The sequence below is a fragment of the Gymnoscopelus braueri genome, assembly GCF_963280865.1.
Source record: "Gymnoscopelus braueri genome assembly, chromosome: 15".
NCBI classification, from domain to species: Eukaryota; Metazoa; Chordata; class Actinopteri; order Myctophiformes; family Myctophidae; genus Gymnoscopelus; species Gymnoscopelus braueri.
Window position 1 is genome coordinate 46,178,572 of NC_137620.1, and position 22,815 is coordinate 46,201,386.

Sequence of the window (22,815 nt, forward strand, 5' to 3'; positions counted from 1 at the left end):
GTGTTTCCTACAAATTTACACAAATACATTATGAATGAATCACTGAAGCCCTGGTTCATAAAAAAAAAAAAACTGAAAATAGCCGAAAATGCTAACAAGCTTGTAGATCTGCTATTTTCCAATATCCAGAATATAAAATAGGGTTAAAGTGGTTAAACTGTTCCTTGTTTTGCTGGGGACCCCTGAAGGACCTCTGGGGGTCCCCAGGCCGCACCTTGAGAACCACTGCTCTAAAGATGAGGGATGGAAGGCAGAGACATAGTTAGAGTGTGGAGATGAAACCTCAGATGACCTTCATAGTGCAGGTTGCAGCATGATTCACTCTACTCTGTTGACTCAGTCTACTCTGTCCTCATCACACACACACACACACACACACACACACACACACACACACACACACACACACACACACACACACACACACACACACACACACACACACACACACACACACACACACACACACACACACACACACACACACAGGGTTTGTATTAACATTACTATACTGAGGTCATCAACACTGCCATTTTAGGACAGCTATTTCTTTTATATATATTTTTCCATGTTTAACTTTAAGCCTGAAGCCGAAAAAATAGCTGATCTACAACCTCACAACGTGTCACGCTTAGACGCGTAGTGAGCTTATGGATCAGCAATTTTTCGGTGCATGACACTGGCAACGCAACTAAGTATAAATCATGTTTAACTCTAATTCCAACCCCTGAATCTAACCTCTAAATGTATAATCCTAATCATAATGTAGGAGCAAGTAAGGGTTCAAACAACGCAGATGCTTTTCCCGGCTGTAAGGGTAAAAGCAGTACAGATAGAGTGCTCTTTCTGAGAGCAGAAAGAGCAGAGAGATACAGCTAACATCTGGTAGCTCAACATTCCTAAAGTAGAGAGAGAACATGCTAATCGCTCTCCCAGGACAGCTAAAGGAGAGAGTGAAAACCACTGCTGTAAATCATTGGTTCTCAAAGTGGGGTCCAGGGGTCCTTGGCGGGGTTCCCCAGCAAAAGTATTTAACATAGCGTCATCATTTTAACCACTTTATCCATTTGTATGTTGGCTATTCAAAAATAGCAGATCTACAAGCTCGCAGCGTGGCACGAAGTGACACGCTGCGAGCTTGTAGATCTGCTATTTTTGAAAATATTTGAAACGTATCAAAAAATGTCAAAAACTATTGCGTGTGGCCATGACATCATTCCCTCAATAAATCACTATTAACCCCCACTGTCTCTCCTCTCACCCAGGCTGGCACACCTGCAGCTGATCTGGGATTGCAATTACCAGCCTCTATCCACAAGTTTCCAGGCTGTGTGGGCATCACTTCCTGTCGATTTGATCCAATGATATCCAATGATATCCAATGAAATGGACAGGAAGTCATGCCCACACAGCCTAGGAAACTTGTGGATCAAAGCCAGCCAGATTCAGTTCCACTCCAGACACAGACCCAGTTACAGCCTCAGAACCCACACCGTTGATTATCTAGGCTAGAAAGCCTTTTCTTTATGTTACTTAGTTTACTTTAGTTTGGCCTGGAGTCTGGAGATGGCCGGTAGTTCTATCTGTTCGTTTAGTTTTTAGTTCAGTAGAACTTGGTTTTGTTAGGTAGGGAGGGGGGGAGCAGCTTCGGCGTCCCTGGTGGTGGTCTGGGGTCAGTTGCACAACCTCATAAGTTCAAACTTAGCCTAGTTATAGCTTTTAAAAAGCCATTTAACCCATTTGGCTGGGAAAGTATCTGTCAGAGTTCCGTGCCTGCGGGGGGGGGGGGGTTTGGCTATTCAAAAATAGCAGATATACAAGCTCATATACAAGCTCATAGCGCGGCACGAGTGCCGCGCTATGAGCTTGTAGATCTGCAATTTTTTTAATGTGAAAATGTGTGCAAATCTTTAAATATATATATGTAAAAAAAAATATATATATATATATATATACATTTAAAGATTTGCACTAATGTTCACGATTTTTCAAAAAATTGCAGAACTACAAGCTCATAGCACTCATATTATTTTTAAAATTCATGGTGTAGATCTTTTAAAACAGGACTGGACGTGTGATGACCCATCCTGTTTGGGTGTAGTGTTGGTGTGATTCTAATGGTGTTCTCTGTTCATGTGTAGGAGGAGGCAGTGGCGGAGCGTCCGGGGAGGCCAGGGAGGCGGCCGCCTCCGGGCCCGCGACCCAGGAGGATAATAAATCTGTAAAATCAGGCAAAAATAAGAATTAAACAACATAACCCTAACCTAACCCTACCCTAACCCTAAAAGTTACCGAATCCGCCGAAAACCCGCAAAATTTTGCGCGCGGGATGTGCATGCACGCACGCGCGCGATGCGCAGGGGGGGCCTGATCACTGTGCTGTGCCTCCCGGCCCGGCTTTGAGTTGTTCCGCCACTGGGAGGAGGGGACCAGCCTGCAGGGGTGTGCCTAGAGGACGAGGCACACCTGACTCAATCATCCTCTGAAGTATTTAAGCAGGCTGGTCAAGGCCATTCTGCCTCTCTCTCCTACACAGGGAACATTGTTTGCTTTTGGTTCTTTTTTAGTTTAGTTTTGAGTTCAGACGGTAATATTGCGGGGGAAGGTCTGTTAGTTGCTGTTTGGTCAGGTCCATTGATCCTCTCCTAGCCACGGTGGCTGCTGTAATGCTCTCATTGGCTGTGGCGCTGATCTCCTCGCAGACTCCTTTCATACTGTATGATACTGTGAGATGTCTAGTCGGCGACATAGCCGAATAACTAACCTGGTAGTTATTTGAAAACGGTCGGAAAGCCATCGCAGAGCGGATGATCGCGGCCAGATCGTCTCGCAGAGCCTTTCACACACAGCGAGCATTATCTCGCCGATCTGCGTCAGATCGGGAGGTTTTGTCGGCGAGCGCCAAAAAAGGTCGCCGACAGCATAATCGGACCAAATATCCTGCAGTGTGTACCTGCCTTAACAAATCCCATCTTCTGGGGGTCCCTGGCACAAATACATTTCAGATGGGGGACCGCGGCCAACTATATATCAATTTGGGGGTCCTTCGCACGAAAAAGTTTGAGAACCACTGCTGTAAATGAATGCTTAAACACTAGTGACACAGACAACAGTGACTTATAGATAATATGCTTTTATCTGTTTATTGTTTCATGACATTGAACTGTTGTATCTCTGATATACAGATAAACAGCTGTAGTTCTTCTTCAGGTTCAGTATATCTGGCCTGGCTTTATCTTTATATACAGATATTATGGTCCATTATAGCGTGGAATTGTCAACTTATATGAGGACAATGTGGTTCTGCACGCCTTAATGTCATAATACACACACACGCTATTCCACTGTGTGTGTGTGTGTGTGTGTGTGTGTGTGTGTGTGTGTGTGTGTGTGTGTGTGTGTGTGTGTGTGTGTGTGTGTGTGTGTGTGTGTGTGTGTGTGTGCGCGTGCGCGCTACATGCGTGCCTTTGACATGTGCATGGCTACTTCCTTCAGCTGTAATACAATGAAACACCAACCACTTGCACTGCCATCTCTGCATGAGGGTATAATTGTGATATTTGGCAGCTTTACAAGATGTGTGTGTGTGTGTGTGTGTGTGTGTGTGTGTGTGTGTGTGTGTGTGTGTGAGAGGACTACACACATCACGTTCATATAGGTGTGTGTGTGTGTGTGTGTGTGTGTGTGTGTGTGTGTGTGTGTGTGTGTGTGTGTGTGTGTGTGTGTGTGTGTGTGTGTGTGTGTGTGTGTGTGTGTGTGTGAGAGAGGACTACACACATCATGTTCATATAGATGTGTGTGAGAGGACTGGCTAAAAGATGAGCAAAACAATTAGTGAAATATTGTTGCTGTGTCTGTCATTATTTACAGTCATTTTATGTGTAAAAGATGATGTCACCTACAGTATATCCATAATAACTGGTACAGTAGGTGGCCAGTGAATTTGACCAGTTTCACTTCCAAAACCTTTGCATCATGCATGTCACACAGACAGAATGCGATGTGTTTTGTTGATATAACAAGTTTTTTCATATAGAGTCCTATCCACAAATCCACCATTTAACTTCCACAATCCACATGATCAAAACCATTGGTGTTGTGTGAGCATTCTGTCTGTGTGACATGCATGATGCAAAGGTTTTGAAAGTGAAACTGGTCAAAGTCACTGGCCACCTATTGTAGTCTGTGTAGCAGGATGGGTGTTGTCTCCCACTCTGCCCATGGCCCATCCTCCTCCCACTAATCAGTGGGCTGATTACCTGCAGTACATAAGCAGCACACACTCTGCCCTTGTTGGCTGTCTCCTCTCATTTGTGTGTGTGTCCTCACTGACCGGGTTCTAATGCTGGCCGGTTGGGTTTCAGCGCCGTTGCCACGCGTGTCACCGGCGTGTGCGTGTCCTCACTGACGTATAACTTCCACAAACAAAGCTGGCCTGTTGGGCTTCAGTTTTGTTTGTTTGTCCACCATGCATCAACGTAGCCCTGGTCCAGAGCGTTAGAGAGAACTCACTAACGCTCTGGACCAGGGCTAGCATCAACACAGGTATGTTTCTTGTTTAGCGAGTGCCAGTGTGTTTTGATTCAGTTATATGTTATGGTCATGAACGTGACCGGTTGTTTTTATGTCATTTTAGTCTGTCTGCAACTGTCTGAGTGTCTGTCTCTCCATGAGAGCCCCCCCCCCCCCCCTCGGGTTGTCTACCCCTGGTGGTGTAGGTGTGACTGCACCACGCAAAATGTGTCCACAGGCACTAACTGTGTGTTTTGCCTTGACGTGGTATATTTAAATCTCTCTCTCTCTCCTGTTGGGTCATTGATTTTAAGCACTATTTAATAGTAGGCTAACAGACACACTGCTGCTTGTGTTTCCAGGAATTGGTGAGGAGGAAACACAGCGCTGCTGCTTTGCCTGAGTGTAGTTTCACCCCTGACCATCAGCCCTCGTGTTGGCTTTAAGTCTGGTCCTTATCTGGTCAGTATCAGGTCTATTACCGGTGATACTAAGAAATGTGTTTTAATCCAATGGATGAGACTGTGTCACTCTAATGTATGGTTTCCCTTCTGTTTAGTTCTGATGCTGAGGCCCCAAGTCAGGACCAGGTGACGCCTGCTCCAGTGGTGGTGGTGGAATCCCCTTTTCTCTTGTTCTGATTAGATTATTTTACAACTTTTTGTGTTCTGTGCCTTGGGGTGCCACTGCCCTGGGCTGGTTAGCCAGTTCTTCCTTCCCCTTGGCAAGCCTCAGCATCGACCCAGTGTAGAGGTGCAATGTATTTTATTGTTGAACCACTGTCATACAGTTTAACCTGTTGATGCATCATTATGACATGCTCTGACCTGGTATTGCCTTTTGTAGGCCTATATGATGTGAATAAACCTATTACCATTTGTATTGATCCACGTATCTGCCTTTGTTGTTTAAGTACAACGAACCTTGTGGGGAGAGATATCCTTGTCTTCAGGTGGTTTAATTGTATTAGATTCTAAATACTGTTTCCTAGGGCGCAATCCCCTAGGTGGCGTAGTTGGCTTTACCTTAATTTATACCGCCCTGTTACCTCTGCTTGTTTGTAGCTCATACAGACAATTGTGATCATGATCTTCATTGCATTTTGACTGATATGTTTGGATTCTGACATGATGTCTGTTTGGTTCCATTTCATACGCTCTCAGAGTTAAATGAACACTGAGAGGATTTGGTTGATGATTTGATGGAGGTGGCCTGGTTGTTCTAACCCTGCTGAACAGATACCCTGACCAACCTGTAGGAGTCGCTATAGTGCAAAGAAAGAGGAGATTCAAACCCCTTAAAGTCTCCATGGAGGTGGACAGGAACATTTACACTGACCCTTGACCTATAGACCCAGGGGCCCAAGAGCTCAGGGCCCCCCTCACTGGTGTAAAGTCACATTTACTCAAGTACTGTACTTAAGTACACTTTAGGTATTTTTTTTTTACTTTACTGGAGTATTTCCAATGTTCAGTACTTTTACTTCTACTCCACTACATCTCAGAGGCAAATATTGTACTTTTACTCCTCCACTAATAATTATTTGAAATCTTTAGTTACTAGTTACTTTGCATATATACATTATTATTTTTTAAAACATACATTAACCACAGTCCTATTTTATACCTAGGCTATTTGAAAATAGCAGATCTACAAGGTGCGACGCGTTGTGAGATTGTAGATCTGCTATTTTCAAACATGTTAGTGCTTTTATTTTAAGTATATTTTCATTCCAATACTTCTGTACTTTTACTCAAGTAAATTTAGAATTCCGGACTTTTACTTGTAACTGTATTTCTATATTGCAGTATTGATACTTTTACTTAAGTAAAACATTTGAGTACTTTTTCCACCACTGCATTTTAGTCTCTTCTAAGAACATAAAGGTGATAAAACCACATCCATTCTGTCAACATGTTTGAGACTTTACAACCGCATGTGTGCTGACGTTACTGGCATGTATTTATAGAGATCTGTGACCATGAAAAACTGCATTTATTGCATAATATTACATTATAAAATATATAAAACTTTGCATTTCTTGTTGGTCATAGGGCAGTAGTTCTCTACCTTTTCAGGCCATGGCCCCCAAAATCATCCTATTTGAACTGAGAACCCCCCCCCCCCAAATAAATAAATATATAATAATAATCATAATAATTATATTTGAACTGGGGACCCCCAAAAATAATCATATTTGAACTGGGGACCCCCAAAAATAATCATATTTGAACTGGGGACCCCCCACCATTGACAGGAACTTGGAACTGTAGGCGATGAGGCATTACATTTAGTTTGAATTGGTTCCGCATATAAATGAGAGCTTGTAAATCAGCTATTTTTTGCCTCTTTCTTAAGTAATATTTATTTGGCAAATGTTTGACCAGCTTTTATAGTGTACAGTAGTTTGTTGATTACTTTTGATGCAGTAATGGGAGAGCGAGAGAAATGTAATATTTTCAGATGGGGATCCGCGACCAAATAGATATAAATGTGGGGGTCCTTTACATGACAATGTTTGTAGAACCACTGGGTTTATTGATCAGGGTTTATGCCCTAAAAAGGCTGCCAACCCTTGCTGTAAATCAGTGGTCCTTGAGGGAGTTCCAGGTGGTCCCCAGCTAAATGATGGAGAGTTGGTAACCAAATGGACCCTTATTAGATCTTTAACTCTTGAAAAATTTAACCAACAGGTCCATTTGGTTTCATTTTACACCCCCCCCCCACCCCCACCCAAAAAATAATAATAATAATCATATTTGAACTGGGGACCCCCCACCCTGACAGGAACTTTGAATTGTAGGAGTTGAGGCATTACGTTTAGTTGTACTCGGTTCCACACAAAACTGAGAGCTTGTAAATCTAAAGTTATTCCCCCAAAAATGTGCCTCTTTCTCAAGTAATATTTGTTTGGCAAATGTTTGACCAGCTTTTATATTATACAGTAGTTTATGTTTGATGCAGTAATGGCTTTTACAATGTCAGCACCCAGTGGCCAAATGTCTCATCATCAGTGGTGGAAAAAGTACTTGAATGTTTTACTTAAGTATAAGAATCAATACTGCAATGTAGAAATACTCTGTTATAAGTAAAAGTCTGGAATTCAAAATTTACTTGAGTAAAAGTACAAAAGTATTGGTATCAAATTCTACTTAAAGTAACAAAAGTGAAAGTACTAAAATGTTTGAAAATAGCAGATCTACAAGCTCACAACGCGTCGCGATGCGACGGGTTGTGAGCTTGTAGATCTGTTATTTTCAAATAGCCGATAAGTATGAAATGAAATAGGGTGGTTAATGTGTGTTTTATAATGTAATAATTTATATCCGAAAAGTAACTAGTAACTATACTTTTAAAATAATTGTAGTGGAGTAAAAGTAGCCTACAACATTTACCTCTGAGATGTAGTGGAGTAGAAGTAAGAGTATAAACAACTGGAAATACTCCAGTAAAGTAAAAGTACCTCAAAATTGTACTTAAGTACAGTACTTGAGTAAATGTACTTAGTTACTTTACACCACTGCTCATAATAATCCGCCTATGACGTCACCTGGATGAACTCTTCTTCTTTACAAGTATTAAACAAATGAAAGATCTGGTCCACAAGGTGGTGCTAGAGTACTGCTATCATGTCCATGTTGTTAACATAGCTCCATCATAAGAGACATTAATGATCAAATTAGTACAAACAGTAATTCTGTTACTTCTGTTGAGTTAATAATAATAATAATTCGACGTGAGAATATAGTATGTATGTATAATGTTCAATATGCCCACGGCCTATACTTTATAAACATTGATATAAGATGTCTTGCATGATTATAAACATACTGTATGAGAGCGTTGTCTCATGAATGTGTTTATAATGCTTTACAGACATAACAATAATAATGATGATGATGATAATACTAATGATGCAACTTGTACAACTTTGTATATTACCTTCAATACAAAACATGATAGTGCTTTACATTAAAATAAAAAAATAGCATTTGATTTATTGAATACTTTATTAACAGTCTGCAAATAGTACAGTGGTCTGATTTTACAATGATGCTAAAAGGATAACACAAAGATCCCTAGAGGCTTGTTTTCATTGTGGTCCTGTAGCAGATCTACAACCTCACAACACATTGCGACGAGCTTGTAGATCTGCTATTTTCCAATAGCCAAAGTATAAAATAGGGATTAAGTGGTTAAAGCACATAATCAATCAATAAGAAAGTTAAATGGTAAATAAAATGAAATAAAATGCTTAATACTGGTGAGAAATAGATGCATAACTTCTCTTGCACTGTTTTAAGAACAGAACAAACATTATATTAATCTACATGAAACATGGTATTAAAATGGAACAGATGGCTGTTAGATTAATGTTATTCACATTCTAATAGGCTCCCCTTTAACTATATATATGAAAATATGAATATAAATGTTTATGTAATGTCTACAGTGCATAGTGGGTAGAACTTGCAAGGCAGACAACACACCAGCTAACTGATACATGGTGAACATGATGGTTTCAGCACAGAGCTCTTTCACACATCCAGTAGAGGGACCAAGAACACAGTGCATCGTCCCATCCTCTGGTAGGAACGTCAGACAGAGACCCATCATAATACTCAACACAGTCTCTTACTGCATTAGGGTATTTGTTGCTTTCACCATGAGGCTGACCAGACCTCCAGTACCTGTAGAAGTAGGAACATATAATTAATACAATACTTTTACAAGGATGGTTTTTCACTCTAAAGCGTTTGTTTTTTAATCATCTCATTTTATATTCAGTGGTTTTCAAACGTATTCGTTGCTAAATTAGCCGATCTACAAGCTCACAACATGTTGCATGTGTAGAAGCTTGTAGATCGGCTTATTTTGCCGCTTTGGAAAACGTGTGTGATAAATAAATGAATAAATAGTTATAATATGTATTTAAGGCTATAGAAATGAGTGCACACAAAGTACTGATATATAAAATAAAATAAAATAAAATATATAATTAGCCTATTTGTATATCTTTCATATATTTCACTAATAATGAGTGGTTCACCTGGATCTCATGACCAGTTTTGGTTATAATTACTCAGGAAAAGTAATAAATTGCTAGTTACCAAATTAACCCACAGGAAGCATCGTGCTGTTGCCTTATTTTTAACTCTATGGCTGCCGTGCAGCTGCAGGAGTTTTTCTGTGTCTTGACTAGTTCAAGCCAGTAGATGACACTGTTGGGATGCTGATGCACTAGAGCAGTGGTTCTCAACTAGTGGTCCAGGGACCACCAGTGGTCCTTGGGGGGATTCCAGGTGGTCCCCAGCTAAATGATGGAGAGTTGGTAACCAAATGGACCCTTATAGATCTTTAACTCTTGAGAGTGTAAAATGTTACGCTCTCAAGAGTTAAATTATTGTTAAACATCTGTATTACTTAATTTACAAGAAGTAACACAATTAGAGAATGTAGAAGAATTATTATTTTGATCAACATTTGCCTGTTATCTCTCCTATGGAACCAACATCAATACAGCATGGATGGAATTGTGGACAAAGTCCTATCCAACGATAACACAATATTCTGTTTTGGGTCTGAGAGGCTAAATCACATCAAACGGTGGTTCCGTGGCTCAAATGCCCAATAAATAATGGACCTTGATATGAAAAGGGTTGAAACCCACTGCACTAGAGCTGCAGGACGATATGTGAGTTATTTCATTCATTTTGTATTTAATAACTTCAAAACATAATAATCTGAGCAGTGACATCATGTTCTGAAAAGCAGCAGATCAGTTTAACAGTTGTTGGGCTACCAGTTGTTTGTTAAGTGCATATAACTAGTAGATGATTTAATCATCTAGTTCACATTTATAATAAAGATCTATACCTTTATTGCCCTATCTTACAGTATGTATAGCCTATTCAAGAAAGCTACACATTTACATGTCGTAGGGATGTTAACATGAAGTCAGTTATTATCACCAATACACCCCTGACTATATCACATACGTCTGTCATTAAATTAAATCACCAGATGTGACACGTTGTGAGCTTGATCGGTAATAACACCATCATTAGACTTTATGGATTCACTTACTATATTAATATAATAAGTATTATATGACGGGTGACGACAATGACAAGACGTGGAGGATAAAACGTTGACTGTTTGCAATCAGCGTCCAACTAACACCTTATGGATTATAATAGTCTACTTTCAATACAGGCTACCATTTTATGCAGAAATCCTCCCAGTGTCTGATGACAGAACAAGGAGGAGAGAGTCGGGTAGGAAAGAACACCTCATAGCATTTAAACAGCGTCTTCAAGCAGATGATATTATCAGACAGATCAAACTCATAACTAAAACATTGGGGTCTTTATGGCCAAACATTTGCAGCCCCTTGCAGTCATGGAGGACGCAGGATTTCAGCATAATGATTAAAGTCAGCCTGTCGCCTCGCCGAGTTTCAGAAACACAGTAAAAAAACATTCATTTTAACCATGAACGTGACTTTGTCAAGTAAACACACGCTTACTTTAAATAACAACCTCTTGTTTTTTTGAAACATTATAGCTTAGAAATATATGTGTGTGTTGGCCTTTATATTACTTATATATTATATTACTTATTACTTTTGCTGTTTTTCTTCATATTCCATACCGTTGCTGTCGGGTGGAAACCCAGGCGTCCAAAACAATTCCTTTTTCATTGTTATTTTAAAAACATTTTTAAATGGTGAAAATAACCAATCTACAAGCCCACAATGCATCGCTATGCGTTGTGGGCTTGTAAATCTGCTATTTTCACTACTTTTGTGCGACACTCTTGTATAATAAAGTAGGGCATTAATTTACAAAGAAATATAAAAAGTCAAAATATGGAGATTCAAGGTTTCTGCCAGACAGCTAAGAATTAATTATCCTTACAGGAGGAATCAAAAACTTCCTTAAAGCAGCACTAAACACAATGAAGCCTCTCAAACAGGCCTGTACAAAGTTTATAGCCTACTATGTTTAACTATGTTTGTATTTTTGACTGAAATAAACTCAAAATAATGACGATACTTCCAAATGTTGAAAGTATTCCTGTATGTGTGTGTGTGTGTGTGTGTGTGTGTGTGTGTGTGTACTATGCATGCCTGGCACTGGCTTCATGTTTGAGCCACACACTGACCTGACCCAGACCATAATATCCCCAGACCTGCACATAGGCTGCAACATTGATTGATTGATTGAATAATGTATTAACAAAGGTTACGTTAAAAGGATAACACATAAAGGCCCAGGGGGCTTGTTTCCATTGTACTCAATTCATCACGATCCGTGCACCAACAGGTTTTAGCCCCGGGCACCACGAAGGGTTAATCTGGCCTGGTAACGCAAGATTACTTGGATCAGTAATGTAATAATATTAAAATTACAATACTCGTTACTGGGGAAAGTAATAATATTACAGTAATATATTGATAAGTAACGTGTTACTGCCCTACACTGCTCATGACACATCAGTGTGCTTCAACACACCCTTTGAGAACCACTGTTCTAGATATTAGATGCACATTAACTGGATAGTGAAGTAGATATCACATGTCTTTGTGACAGTGTAGCAGATTTGTATTTTATGATAACATGTAATACCATTTATTATAATGAAGGTAAAATGAAGATGATCAGTCTTACGTTGGTGTGGTCAGTGATGTTCCATCTACCCACTGGAAAGATCCTTCCTCGTCTTTATCGGTCAAACCCAGCCATATCCTCTTGTTGAAACTGGCAACAAAGTCCTGGACAAAAAAAACTGCTTGTTACTAATGTACAAACTGTACAATAGATGTGTGTCTCCGCAAAATGCACTAATGTGCACACACATGCGCATGCGCATGCGCGCGCGCGCACACACACACACACACACACACACACACACACACACACACACACACACACACACACACACACACACACACACTACCTGTTTTGCTTTGCTCTTTATGACAATCAGGTCAGATTGTCTGTCTCTACACCACTGTCTGCTCTCCTCCCAGTTTTTCCTCTCAGTAGAGATGTAATAACAACCTCTGTCAAACTTCTGCCATCCAGGTGATTCTAACAACAAAACAATAAAGTTGGACACTGTTTTTTTCCCTCTCCCTCAAATGAATGACAAATGAATGAACAACATGATATAACAATCAATAAAAACAGTGACGTCTCACTCACCACAGTGCCTCATCTTCATGTCATCATGTAACTGGTCAAAACTGGTCTGTAACTGGTCAAAACTGATCAGTAGCTGATCTGTATGGAAACAATATAAAAATGGGAGTTCCACTAATTACAAAAATGTAAACCTACTGCAGCAAGTCAATTGTTAGCATTAAAGTACAGTATATTTCATGCTAGCAGATCTATCAGGAGGAGTAAATAATAGCTTATAGATTTAAATATCCTGACTGTGATCTTTCTGTGTGCAGTTAGTATGTTCTCCCACTGCTCACTTGGGTTTCCTCGCACATCAAAACACATGCATGTTAGAGAGAAACTCCTGTCAGTGACCTTGAGCAAGGCATTGGTTTTAGAGCCCCCACCTGAAGCAAACACATAACGGTGCTTCAGCACCATAGACAGAGAGACAGAGCAGTCTGCATGGTGCTCTGTAGGATCACCCTGCAGAGAGTGAAGGTTGAGCAAAGGATCAAATGGTGGAAGTTAAAGATGGGGTGCCGTGATTTCTCTTCCCCCTAAAACATGATCATTATGTATTATGATTATACTAGGAGGGAGGTTTTCAAAAAGGTGCACAGAAAGTGATAAAAGTATGTTTTTATAATTTTCTACCTTAGCACCTCCCACCTGAACCAGTCCCTCCGCCTCCCCCTACAAGACCACCCACCTGTCCTAGTCCCTCCTCCTCCTCATGAAAGGACGGCCCATGGCTCTTCCCAGTTGCTTACAAAATGCTCTAGAGCAGTGGTTGTCAAACTGGGGTGTGGGGACCCCCGAGGGTTCATAAGGGGGTTCCAGACAGTCCATAGCTAAATTAGTTTAGTATCAAAATCAGTGTAACCAGGTGAAACCTATATACATTGGCTATTTGAAAATAGAAGATCTACAAGCTCACAGCGTGTCGCATTGCATACTTTTTAGTCTTAAACAAAAATATTCAAAAATATTTCTGCAGTTCCTCTAGCTTCTCACTCACTCAATCTGGTCTGGAGCTCTCCCGTCTTGGTTTCACTCGCAGACGGTCTGCTCTGGACCTCTCCCATCTTGGTTTCACTCGCAGACAGTCTGGTCAGGACCTCTCCCATCTTGGTTTCACTCGCAGACAGTCTGGAAGCCATATCTGAAAATAAATATATAATAATCACAGAGAAAACATATAAGTGAAATTCAGAGGTGGAGAAAGTACTCACATGTTTTACTTAAAGGACAACTTCATCTGTTTTCATCTTTATGTAATTGGTCCTCACTAATGCTCACTAGAAATATTGTTCCTGAAGAAACAATGTGGGCTCTCTTTAAAGCCAAAAAAACTGTCGTTATAAAAAGTACAAATTCAGTTTGACTTGGTATCTCTGTTTTTCTGTTGTGTGTGGGTGTAGACTTGCCTCTGTTTGATCAGATTGGGAGCACCCGTTATCATTCTCCTAATTGTCATCAGTTACACACCTGCTTGAATAGCTGATGGTAGTAAGGGGATGGAGGGGTATAGGGGGCAGGAGTGATGGGTGCGGGGTGCTTCCCCCTGGCTCCAGTGAGCTTGTAGATTAGCTATTTACTATGGTTTAAAGTGTGTGTGTGTGTGTGTGTGTGTGTGTGTGTGTGTGTGTGTGTGTGTGTGTGTGTGTGTGTGTGTGTGTGTGTGTGTGTGTGTGTGTGAGAGAGATGGGGTGTGGGGTGGAGTGAGTTATGTGGGATTATGTTGACCAATACACACTATTAGTTTGGAGTTTACAAGCGTTTTATGATCAAAATATACTTTGAGTACCAAAGTAAAAGTACTAAAATGTTCAGAAAATAGCCGATCTACAAGCTCATAACGCGTCACATTGTAGATCGGCTGTATGTGGTTACTGTAGGTTTTGTATTAATAATAAAATCTGCAAAGTAACAAGTAACTAAAGATGTCAAATGCTGTCATTGTAGTGGAGTAGAAGTAACACAAATGGAAAGGAAAGTAAAAGGACCTCAAAATTAAACTGTGCATGGTAAGCACTTGCATAGTACTTGAGTAAATATACTTAGTTACTTTGCAGCACCACTGCCTGACAGCCAATGACTGACAGATTAGGTAGCAGCAGCTGCACTGATTGCTAGAGTGTGTAGGTGCATAGGTTTATATTAATGTTCTTAACTAAAAATATATATATCACACAGCTTAGATTTTTGGATTAAATTGGAGACCCGTGCGCACTTGGTGATGTAAAATAAATATCTGTAGTGTAAAAAATGTGGCCACAGTGACTTTACGAAAACATGGGGCATTTCTCCTCTGTCCTTCTCTCTCCCCACTAGCAAAACCCATTGGAAATGCATTGGGTGCTTAAAGTTAAATATTTAAAAAACTGAAAATTATTTCAAAAAGAAAAGTACAAGCACCCATGTCCACAGTAAGCTGGATTTCTTACAGCTTGAATGGAGTTTCTAAGTGAAAGTATGTAGGAGTAGTTAGGTGCCAAACCATTGCGGAGAAGATAGAAATATTTGACAATAGCTATAGTGTGCTCGCTGCTGCTGCAGCGAACCCACAATGATAAAATGGTACCATTTTTTCTACTCACTCTGTGACTCAGAGAAGGGCTGTGGGTAGTTCAGAAACCTGCATACCAGTGACATCATCATTAGGCATTTATTTTCTTTTCAATCAAGATTTCAATAATATTGTTTTTACACGAGAACAATGTCTTCTAATATAGCATGCTAACTTTCCAGGAATAGAAAGCCTGCAGTTTCTATTAGCTTGTATTCCCCATCAATGATGTCACTGGTAGGCGGGTTTCTGAACTGTCCTCAGCCCTCCTCTGAGACACAGAGTACAATATTATAATGAGCATTAGTGAGGACCAATTATATGAAGACAGGTTGAAAATGGGTGAAGTGGTCCTTTAAGTAAAAGTATTAATACTGCAATGTAGAAATACTCTGTTACAAGTAAAAGTCCGGTATTCAAAATTGACAAAAGTATTGACATCAGAATGTACTTAAATTACCAAAAGTACTTATTGTTTCACAAGTTTTCAAATGTATGAAATGTACAAAAATCATTAGATGCGACGCATTATGAGCTTGTAGATCTGCTATTTTCAAATCGACGAAATGTATACAGGATTGAAGTCCTGTTATTGAAGTGGTTAATGTATGTTTTGTAATAATAGTCTAAATCTACAAAGTAACTAGTAACTAAAGTTCTCAGATAATTGTAGTGGAGTAAAAGTACATTATTTGCCTCTGAGATGTAGTGGAGTAGAAGTAAAAGTAATGAAAATTGGAAATACTCCAGTAAAGTAAAAAAAATATGTACCTCAAAATTGTACTTACAAGTACAATGTTTAGCCTTCTCAGGCTTTTGTGTTTCACCATTAGACACTTTTTAAGTTGCTTGATTCAGTATTTAGATATTTGATATTCATTTTAACAGACACTATACAAACCCATTGTAAGTTTAAACTCCATTTTAACCATCTTAGACTCATTGAAAACACACTGATATTGTCCTTCTAATGAATGTTAAACTCATTGAAAACACACGTCTCTGCTTCTGGTGACTGATCTAATGCGTGTTATTTTTTCAATTACTTTTTCATTTATTTTATTTTATTTTTGTATTATTATTATTATTATTATTATTATTATTATTATTGTTTTTCATTTCCCCCAAAAAATATACAAAACTAATATCTAAATATTGAAACAAGCAACTTGATAAGTGTCACAAAAGAAACAAAGAAGCCAGAGTAGACGTTCAAATGAACTTACTCATGTTAGAAAGGTAAATATCCTTTAAGCGTCCTGACCTGAGTTTTGTGCTTCCAGCTCTGTCTTCAGTTGTTGGAACATCGCCTTGACCTCATAGCGGAGGTCATCAGCCTCAGCCAGACAGAACAGGAACAGAAGCAAAGCCACCTTCATTGTGAAGTCCTGATTCTGAAGATAATAAGCGTGATGCCTTGTATTTATTGTATTTATTGGAGGGTGACAGATAGTGACAGATATATTTTATTCCTGTTTCTCATTAATCCGAGTTCCCAGAAGTTCTCCCATGAAGACGGGAGGGAAGATAAACTAGATTCTCATTGGATGGAGGTTTGGAGAAGCATGTTTAGAGACAACTGATTGGTTCCTTCACAGAACACACGCTTTTAGGGGAGGTGGAGAAAAAAAAGCAGAAACAGAGTGTCTTCTCTCATAGTTAGAGTGTGGAGATGAAACCTCAGATGACCTTCATAGTGCAGGTTGCAGCATGATTCACTCCACTCTGTTGACTCAGTCTACTCTGTCCTCATCACACACACACACACACACACACACACACACACACACACACACACACACACACACACACACACACACACACACACACACACACACACACACACACACACACACACACACACACACACACACACACACACACACACACAGGGTTTGTATTAACATTACTATACTGAGGTCATCAACACTGCCATTTTAGGACAGCTATTTATTTTATATATTTTTCCATGTTTAACTGTAAGCCTGAAGCCGAAAAAATAGCTGATCTACAAGCTCACAACGTGTCACGCTTAGACGCGTAGTGAGCTTATGGATCAGCTATTTTTCGGTGCATGACACTGGCAACGCAACTAAGTATAAATCATGTTTAACTCTAATTCCAACCCCTGAATCTAACCTCTAAATGTATAATCCTAATCATAATGTAGGAGCAAGTATGGGTTAAAACAGCGCAGATGCTTTTCCCGGCTGTAAGGGTAAAAGCAGTACAGATAGAGTGCTCTTTCTGAGAGCAGAAAGAGCAGAGAGATACAGCTAACATCTGGTAGACAGCTCAACATTCCTAAAGTAGAGAGAGAACATGCTAATCGCTCTCCCAGGACAGCTAAAGGAGAGAGTGAAAACCACTGCTGTAAATCATTGGTTCTCAAAGTGGGGTCCAGGGGTCCTTGGCGGGGTTCCCCAGCAAAAGTAGTTAACATAGCATCATCATTTTAACCACTTTATCCATTTGTATGTTGGCTATTCAAAAATAGCAGATCTACAAGCTCGCAGCGTGGCACGAAGTGACACGCTGCAAGCTTGCAGATCTGTAGATCTGATTGTAGATCTTGTAGATATGTAGATCTGATTTTTGAAAATATTTGAAAAATATCAATAATGTTAAAAAAAACTATTGCGTGTGGCCATGACATCATTCCCTCAATAAATCACTATTAACCCCCACTGTCTCTCCTCTCACCCAGGCTGGCACACCTGCAGCTGATCTGGGATTGCAATTACCAGCCTCTATCCACAAGTTTCCAGGCTGTGTGGGCATCACTTCCTGTCGATTTGATCCAATGATATCCAATGATATCCAATGAAATGGACAGGAAGTCATGCCCACACAGCCTAGGAAACTTGTGGATCAAAGCCAGCCAGATTCAGTTCCACTCCAGACACAGACCCAGTTACAACCTCAGAACCCACACCGTTGATTATCTAGGCTAGAAAGCCTTTTCTTTATGTTACTTAGTTTACTTTAGTTTGGCCTGGAGTCTGGAGATGGCCGGTAGTTCTATCTGTTCGTTTAGTTTTTAGTTCAGTAGAACTTGGTTTTGTTAGGTAGGGAGGGGGGAGCAGCTTCGGCGTCCCTATAGGTGGTGGTCTGGGGCCAGTTGCAAAACCTCATACTAAGTTCAAACTTAGCCTAGTTATAGCTTTTAAAAAGCCATTTAACCCATTTGGCCGGGAAAGTATCTGTCATTTTAGATTTCTTTGGCTATTCAAAAATAGCAGATATACAAGCTCATAGTGCGGCACGAGTGCCACGCTATGAGCTTGTAGATCAGCAATTTTTTTTATGTGAAAATTTGTGCAAATCTTTAAATATATATATGTAAAAAAATATATAAGATTTGCACATATTTTCACGATTTTTCAAAAAAATTCAGATCTACAAGCCCATAGCGCGGCACTCGGTGCCGCGCTATGAGCTTTTAGATCTGCTATTTTTTAATAGCCAAATAAATCTAAAATGACAGAGATGCTTCCCCGGATTGAATGGGTTATGCTATAACTAGGCTAAGTGTGAGGTGGTGCAACTGGCTCCAGGTCCCCTCTCCATTCTGTTTAGTTTGACCGGCATCTCCAGGCCTCCTTTTGAGTTACTTCAGTCCTTATTTGGTAAAGTATTTGCATTTAGTTTCCATTATGTTTGTTCCTCAATATTCTCATTTTTGTTGTGGGACGTTAAATAAAACAATTAAAATCTTTGCCCATTTGTGTGCTGTCCATTTTATGTTGGGGTCTCCAATTTGAGCCATTGGTTTTTGTACTATTGTTTGGAGACCGTAACAAATCCCATCTTCTGGGGGTCCCTAGCATAAATAATTTTCAGATGGGGGTCCGCGGCCAAATATATATCAATTTGGGGGTCCTTGGCACGAAAAAGTTTGAGAACCACTGCTGTAAATGAATGCTCAAACACTAGTGACACAGACAACAATGACTTATAGATAATATGCTTTAATCTGTTTATTGTTTCAAGACATTGAACTGTTGTATCTCTGATATACAGATAAACAGCTGTAGTTCTTCTTCAGGTTCAGTATATCTGGCCTGGCTTTATCTTTATATACAGATATTATGGTCCATTATAGCGTGGAATTGTCAACTTATATGAGGACAATGTGGTTCTGCACGCCTTAATGTCATAATACACACACACGCTATTCCACTGTGTGTGTGTGTGTGTGTGTGTGTGTGTGTGTGTGTGTGTGTGTGTGTGTGTGTGTGTGTGTGTGTGTGTGTGTGTGTGTGTGTGTGTGTGTGTGTGTGTGTGTGTGTGTGTGTGTGTGTGTGTGTGTGTGTGTGTGTGTGTGTGTGTGTGTCTGTCTCTACATCAGTATGTTGATATTGTTGTCACTGTGACTTCTGTTTTTCCCATTGTTCAGGACTGAGGGTCTTCTGTTCAAAGGCATGGATCTCCTTCAGTTTCTCTGCTAGGCATGTATTCACCAGCCTGTCACACAAAGGGTTAAAGATACATATTATACCCCCATGTACTCACACTGTTAAAATCCTCAGTGTTCAGAGAAGAATACAACTGGAACCAAATTTCCATTTGTTCCACAACATAAAAAATTAAACACATGGACCCTAGAGACACTTGGCGAAAATATAGCATATCTTCAAGCTCAGAACACAAACTTGTAGATCTGCTATTTCTGGTGAAGAGATATGGTGTTTACAGCATTGCTATCGGGCAGAAACCTTGTATCTCCATATTTCAACTTTTTTGTCAATTGATGCCCTACTTCACCATACAAGAGAGTCACACAAAAGCAGTGAAAATAGCAGATCTACAAGCTCCCAAACGCATTGCATTGCATTGTGAGCTTGTAGATCTGCTATTTTCACTATTTTGAAATGTTTTTAAAATAATATTAAAAGGAGCTGTTTTGCACAGCAACGATAGAGAAAAAGGAGGGAGTCTGGTATAGAGTCATTAAAGGTAACGCAACAGATATGGGACAAACTTCAGAATGTACAAAACATCTGCAACAATATCAGTTGCTCTTTTATATAATTATATCAAAACTACTTCAATGATACATTTTCTGAAAAGCAGTGGTGGAAAAAGTACACAATTTTCCACCAATGCGTCGCAACGCATTGCGAGCTTGTAGATCTGCTATTTTCAAATGGCCGAAATGTATATAGGGCTGAAGTGGTTAATGTATGTTTTGTAATAATAATCATAATCTACAAAGTAACTAGTAACTAAAGTTTTCAAATAATTGTAGTGGAGTAAAAGTACAATAATTACCTCTGAGATCTAGTGGAGTAGAAGTAAAAGTATAAATAGAAATACTCCAGTAGAGCAAAAGTCGAACAGCATTTGAGTAAATGTACTTAGTTACTTTACACCACTGCTGAAAATGCAACTGTTCAGGTGCTATAGGGATGCATGGGTCAGAAACAGAAAATAAATAATTATTTTTGATGGGCTATACTGCCATCCAAAGGCTGACCACAGTAACTACATTTTAGGTTATGTCAAGCGTGAGTGTCATTAATGATATTATGGCACATTATGGCACTCGGTGCAGCGCTATGAGCTTGTAGATCTGCTACTTTTGGATAGCCAAAGAAAACTGAGAATGACACACAGATGCTTCCCCGGTCTTAATAGATTAAGACGCACAAATGATGCCTCTGACTATGATGATGTTTGAATAAACCTTCTACCAACCTTTCATCACCTTCCTAAACTAATGGCCTAGTAGGCCTATAGGCCATTAGCCATTTTAGTATTTTTCAGAAAAAAATAAAATCCAAAACAAATCTATATATATCTTAATCATTTCACCCAAAACGTTTATAACACATTATGACTATTAACATAAAAACAACACAGTCTGGCAGTTATATAACATAAGAGATTTAAATAGGTTTAAATAGGATTAAACCTGACTTAGGCCAAATAAATGGCCTATTTTGGCCTAAGTCACACTAGGGAGATAGGCTATTATACTAAAAGGGGAGGGAACAGCATGATCCTTTGAACACACACACACACACACACACACACACACACACACACACACACACACACACACACACACACACACACACACACACACACAGGGACCAGGGTTTGTATTAACATTACTATACTGAGGACATTAACGCTGCCATTTTAGGACAGCTATTTCTTTTATATATTTTTCCATGTTTAACTGTAAGCCTGAAGCTGAAAAAATAGCTGATCTACAAGCTCACAACGTGTCACACTTAGACCCGTAGCGAGCTTATGGATCAGCTATTTTTCGGTGAATGACACTGGCAACGCAACTAAGTATAAATCATGTTTAACTCTAATTCCAACCCCTGAATCTAACCTCTAAATGTATAATCCTAATCATAACCCCAACATATGGGGCGGCAGTGGCTCAGGGGTAGAGTGAACTGGGGAACCAAAACAAAGCGGCACCGCAAAACCGGATGGGCAAAATCCGGAAAGAGAATTATTATTATTTATTTTTTTCAGTAGGCGTAGCCTAGACCGGATCCCACGGTCTTTAATAACGCATACCAGGCTTTCCTCCGAGGTGGAAAGACTGGTGACGCGAGGTTATCATGCATGTCACACAAACAGAATGCGATGCGTTTTGTTGATATAACAAGTTTGTTCATATAGAGTCCTATCCACAAATCCACCATTTAACTTCCACAATCCACATGATCAAAACCATGTGTGAGCATTCTGTCTGTGTGACATGCATGATGCAAAGGTTTTGAAAGTGAAACTGGTCAAAGTCACTGGCCACCTACTGTAGTCTGTGTAGCAGTATGGGCGTTGTCTCCCCACTCTGCCCATGGCCCATCCTCCTCCCACTAATCAGTGGGCTGATTACCTGCAGTACATAAGCAGCACACACTCTGCCCTTGTTAGCTGTCTCCTCTCATTTGTGTGTGTGTCCTCACTGACCGGGTTCTAAAGCTGGCCTGTTGGGCTTCAGCCGTTGCCACGCGTGTCACCGGCGTGTGCGTGTCCTCACTGACGTGTAACTTCCACAAACAAAGCTGGCCTGTTGGGCTGTTTGTTTGTCCACCATGCATCAACGTAGCCCTGGTCCAGAGCGTTAGAGAGAACTCACTAACGCTCTGGACCAGGGCTAGCATCAACACAGGTATGTTTCTTGTTTAGCGAGTGCCAGTGTGTTTTGATTCAGTTATGTTATGGTCATGAACGTGACCGGTTGTTTTTATGTCATTTTAGTCTGTCTGCAACTGTCCGAGTGTCTGTCTCTCCATGAGAGCCCCCCCCCCCCCCCCCCCTCGGGTTGTCTACCCCTGGCGGTGTAGGTGTGACTGCACCACGCAAAATGTGTCCACAGGCACTAACTGTGTTTTGCCTTGACGTGGTACATTTAAATCTCTCTCTCCTGTTGGGTCATTGATTTTAAGCACTATTTAATAGTAGGCTAACACACAGCTGCTTGTGTTTCCAGGAATTGGTGAGGAGGAAACACAGCGCTGCTGCTTTGCCTGAGTGTAGTTTCACCACCTGACCATCAGCCCTCGTGTTGGCTTTAAGTCGGGTCCTTAT

The 22,815-nt window shown here is 40.2% G+C and overlaps 1 protein-coding gene across 6 annotated transcripts in view; it reads right to left on the reverse strand.

Moving 5' to 3' along the window:
• LOC308101253 (CD209 antigen-like protein C) overlaps positions 1–22,815 on the reverse strand; it is a 111,665-nt gene that overhangs the window by 58,468 nt on the left and 30,382 nt on the right. For 2 of the 6 annotated variants that reach the window (XR_013934517.1, XM_080450653.1), the window contains one exon: positions 12,475–12,608. Coding sequence is in view for 5 of the 6 variants with exons in the window: in XM_080450653.1 (XP_080306779.1) it covers positions 12,475–12,608 (134 nt within the window). In the remaining variant the exon portion in view is untranslated. Of the gene's footprint in view, positions 1–9,071; positions 9,204–12,185; positions 12,290–12,474; positions 12,609–12,722; positions 12,801–13,704; positions 13,849–16,519; positions 16,725–22,815 lie in introns of those variants that run through there. The other 4 variants (XM_080450659.1, XM_080450654.1, XM_080450658.1 and 1 more) reach the window with 4 other exon arrangements.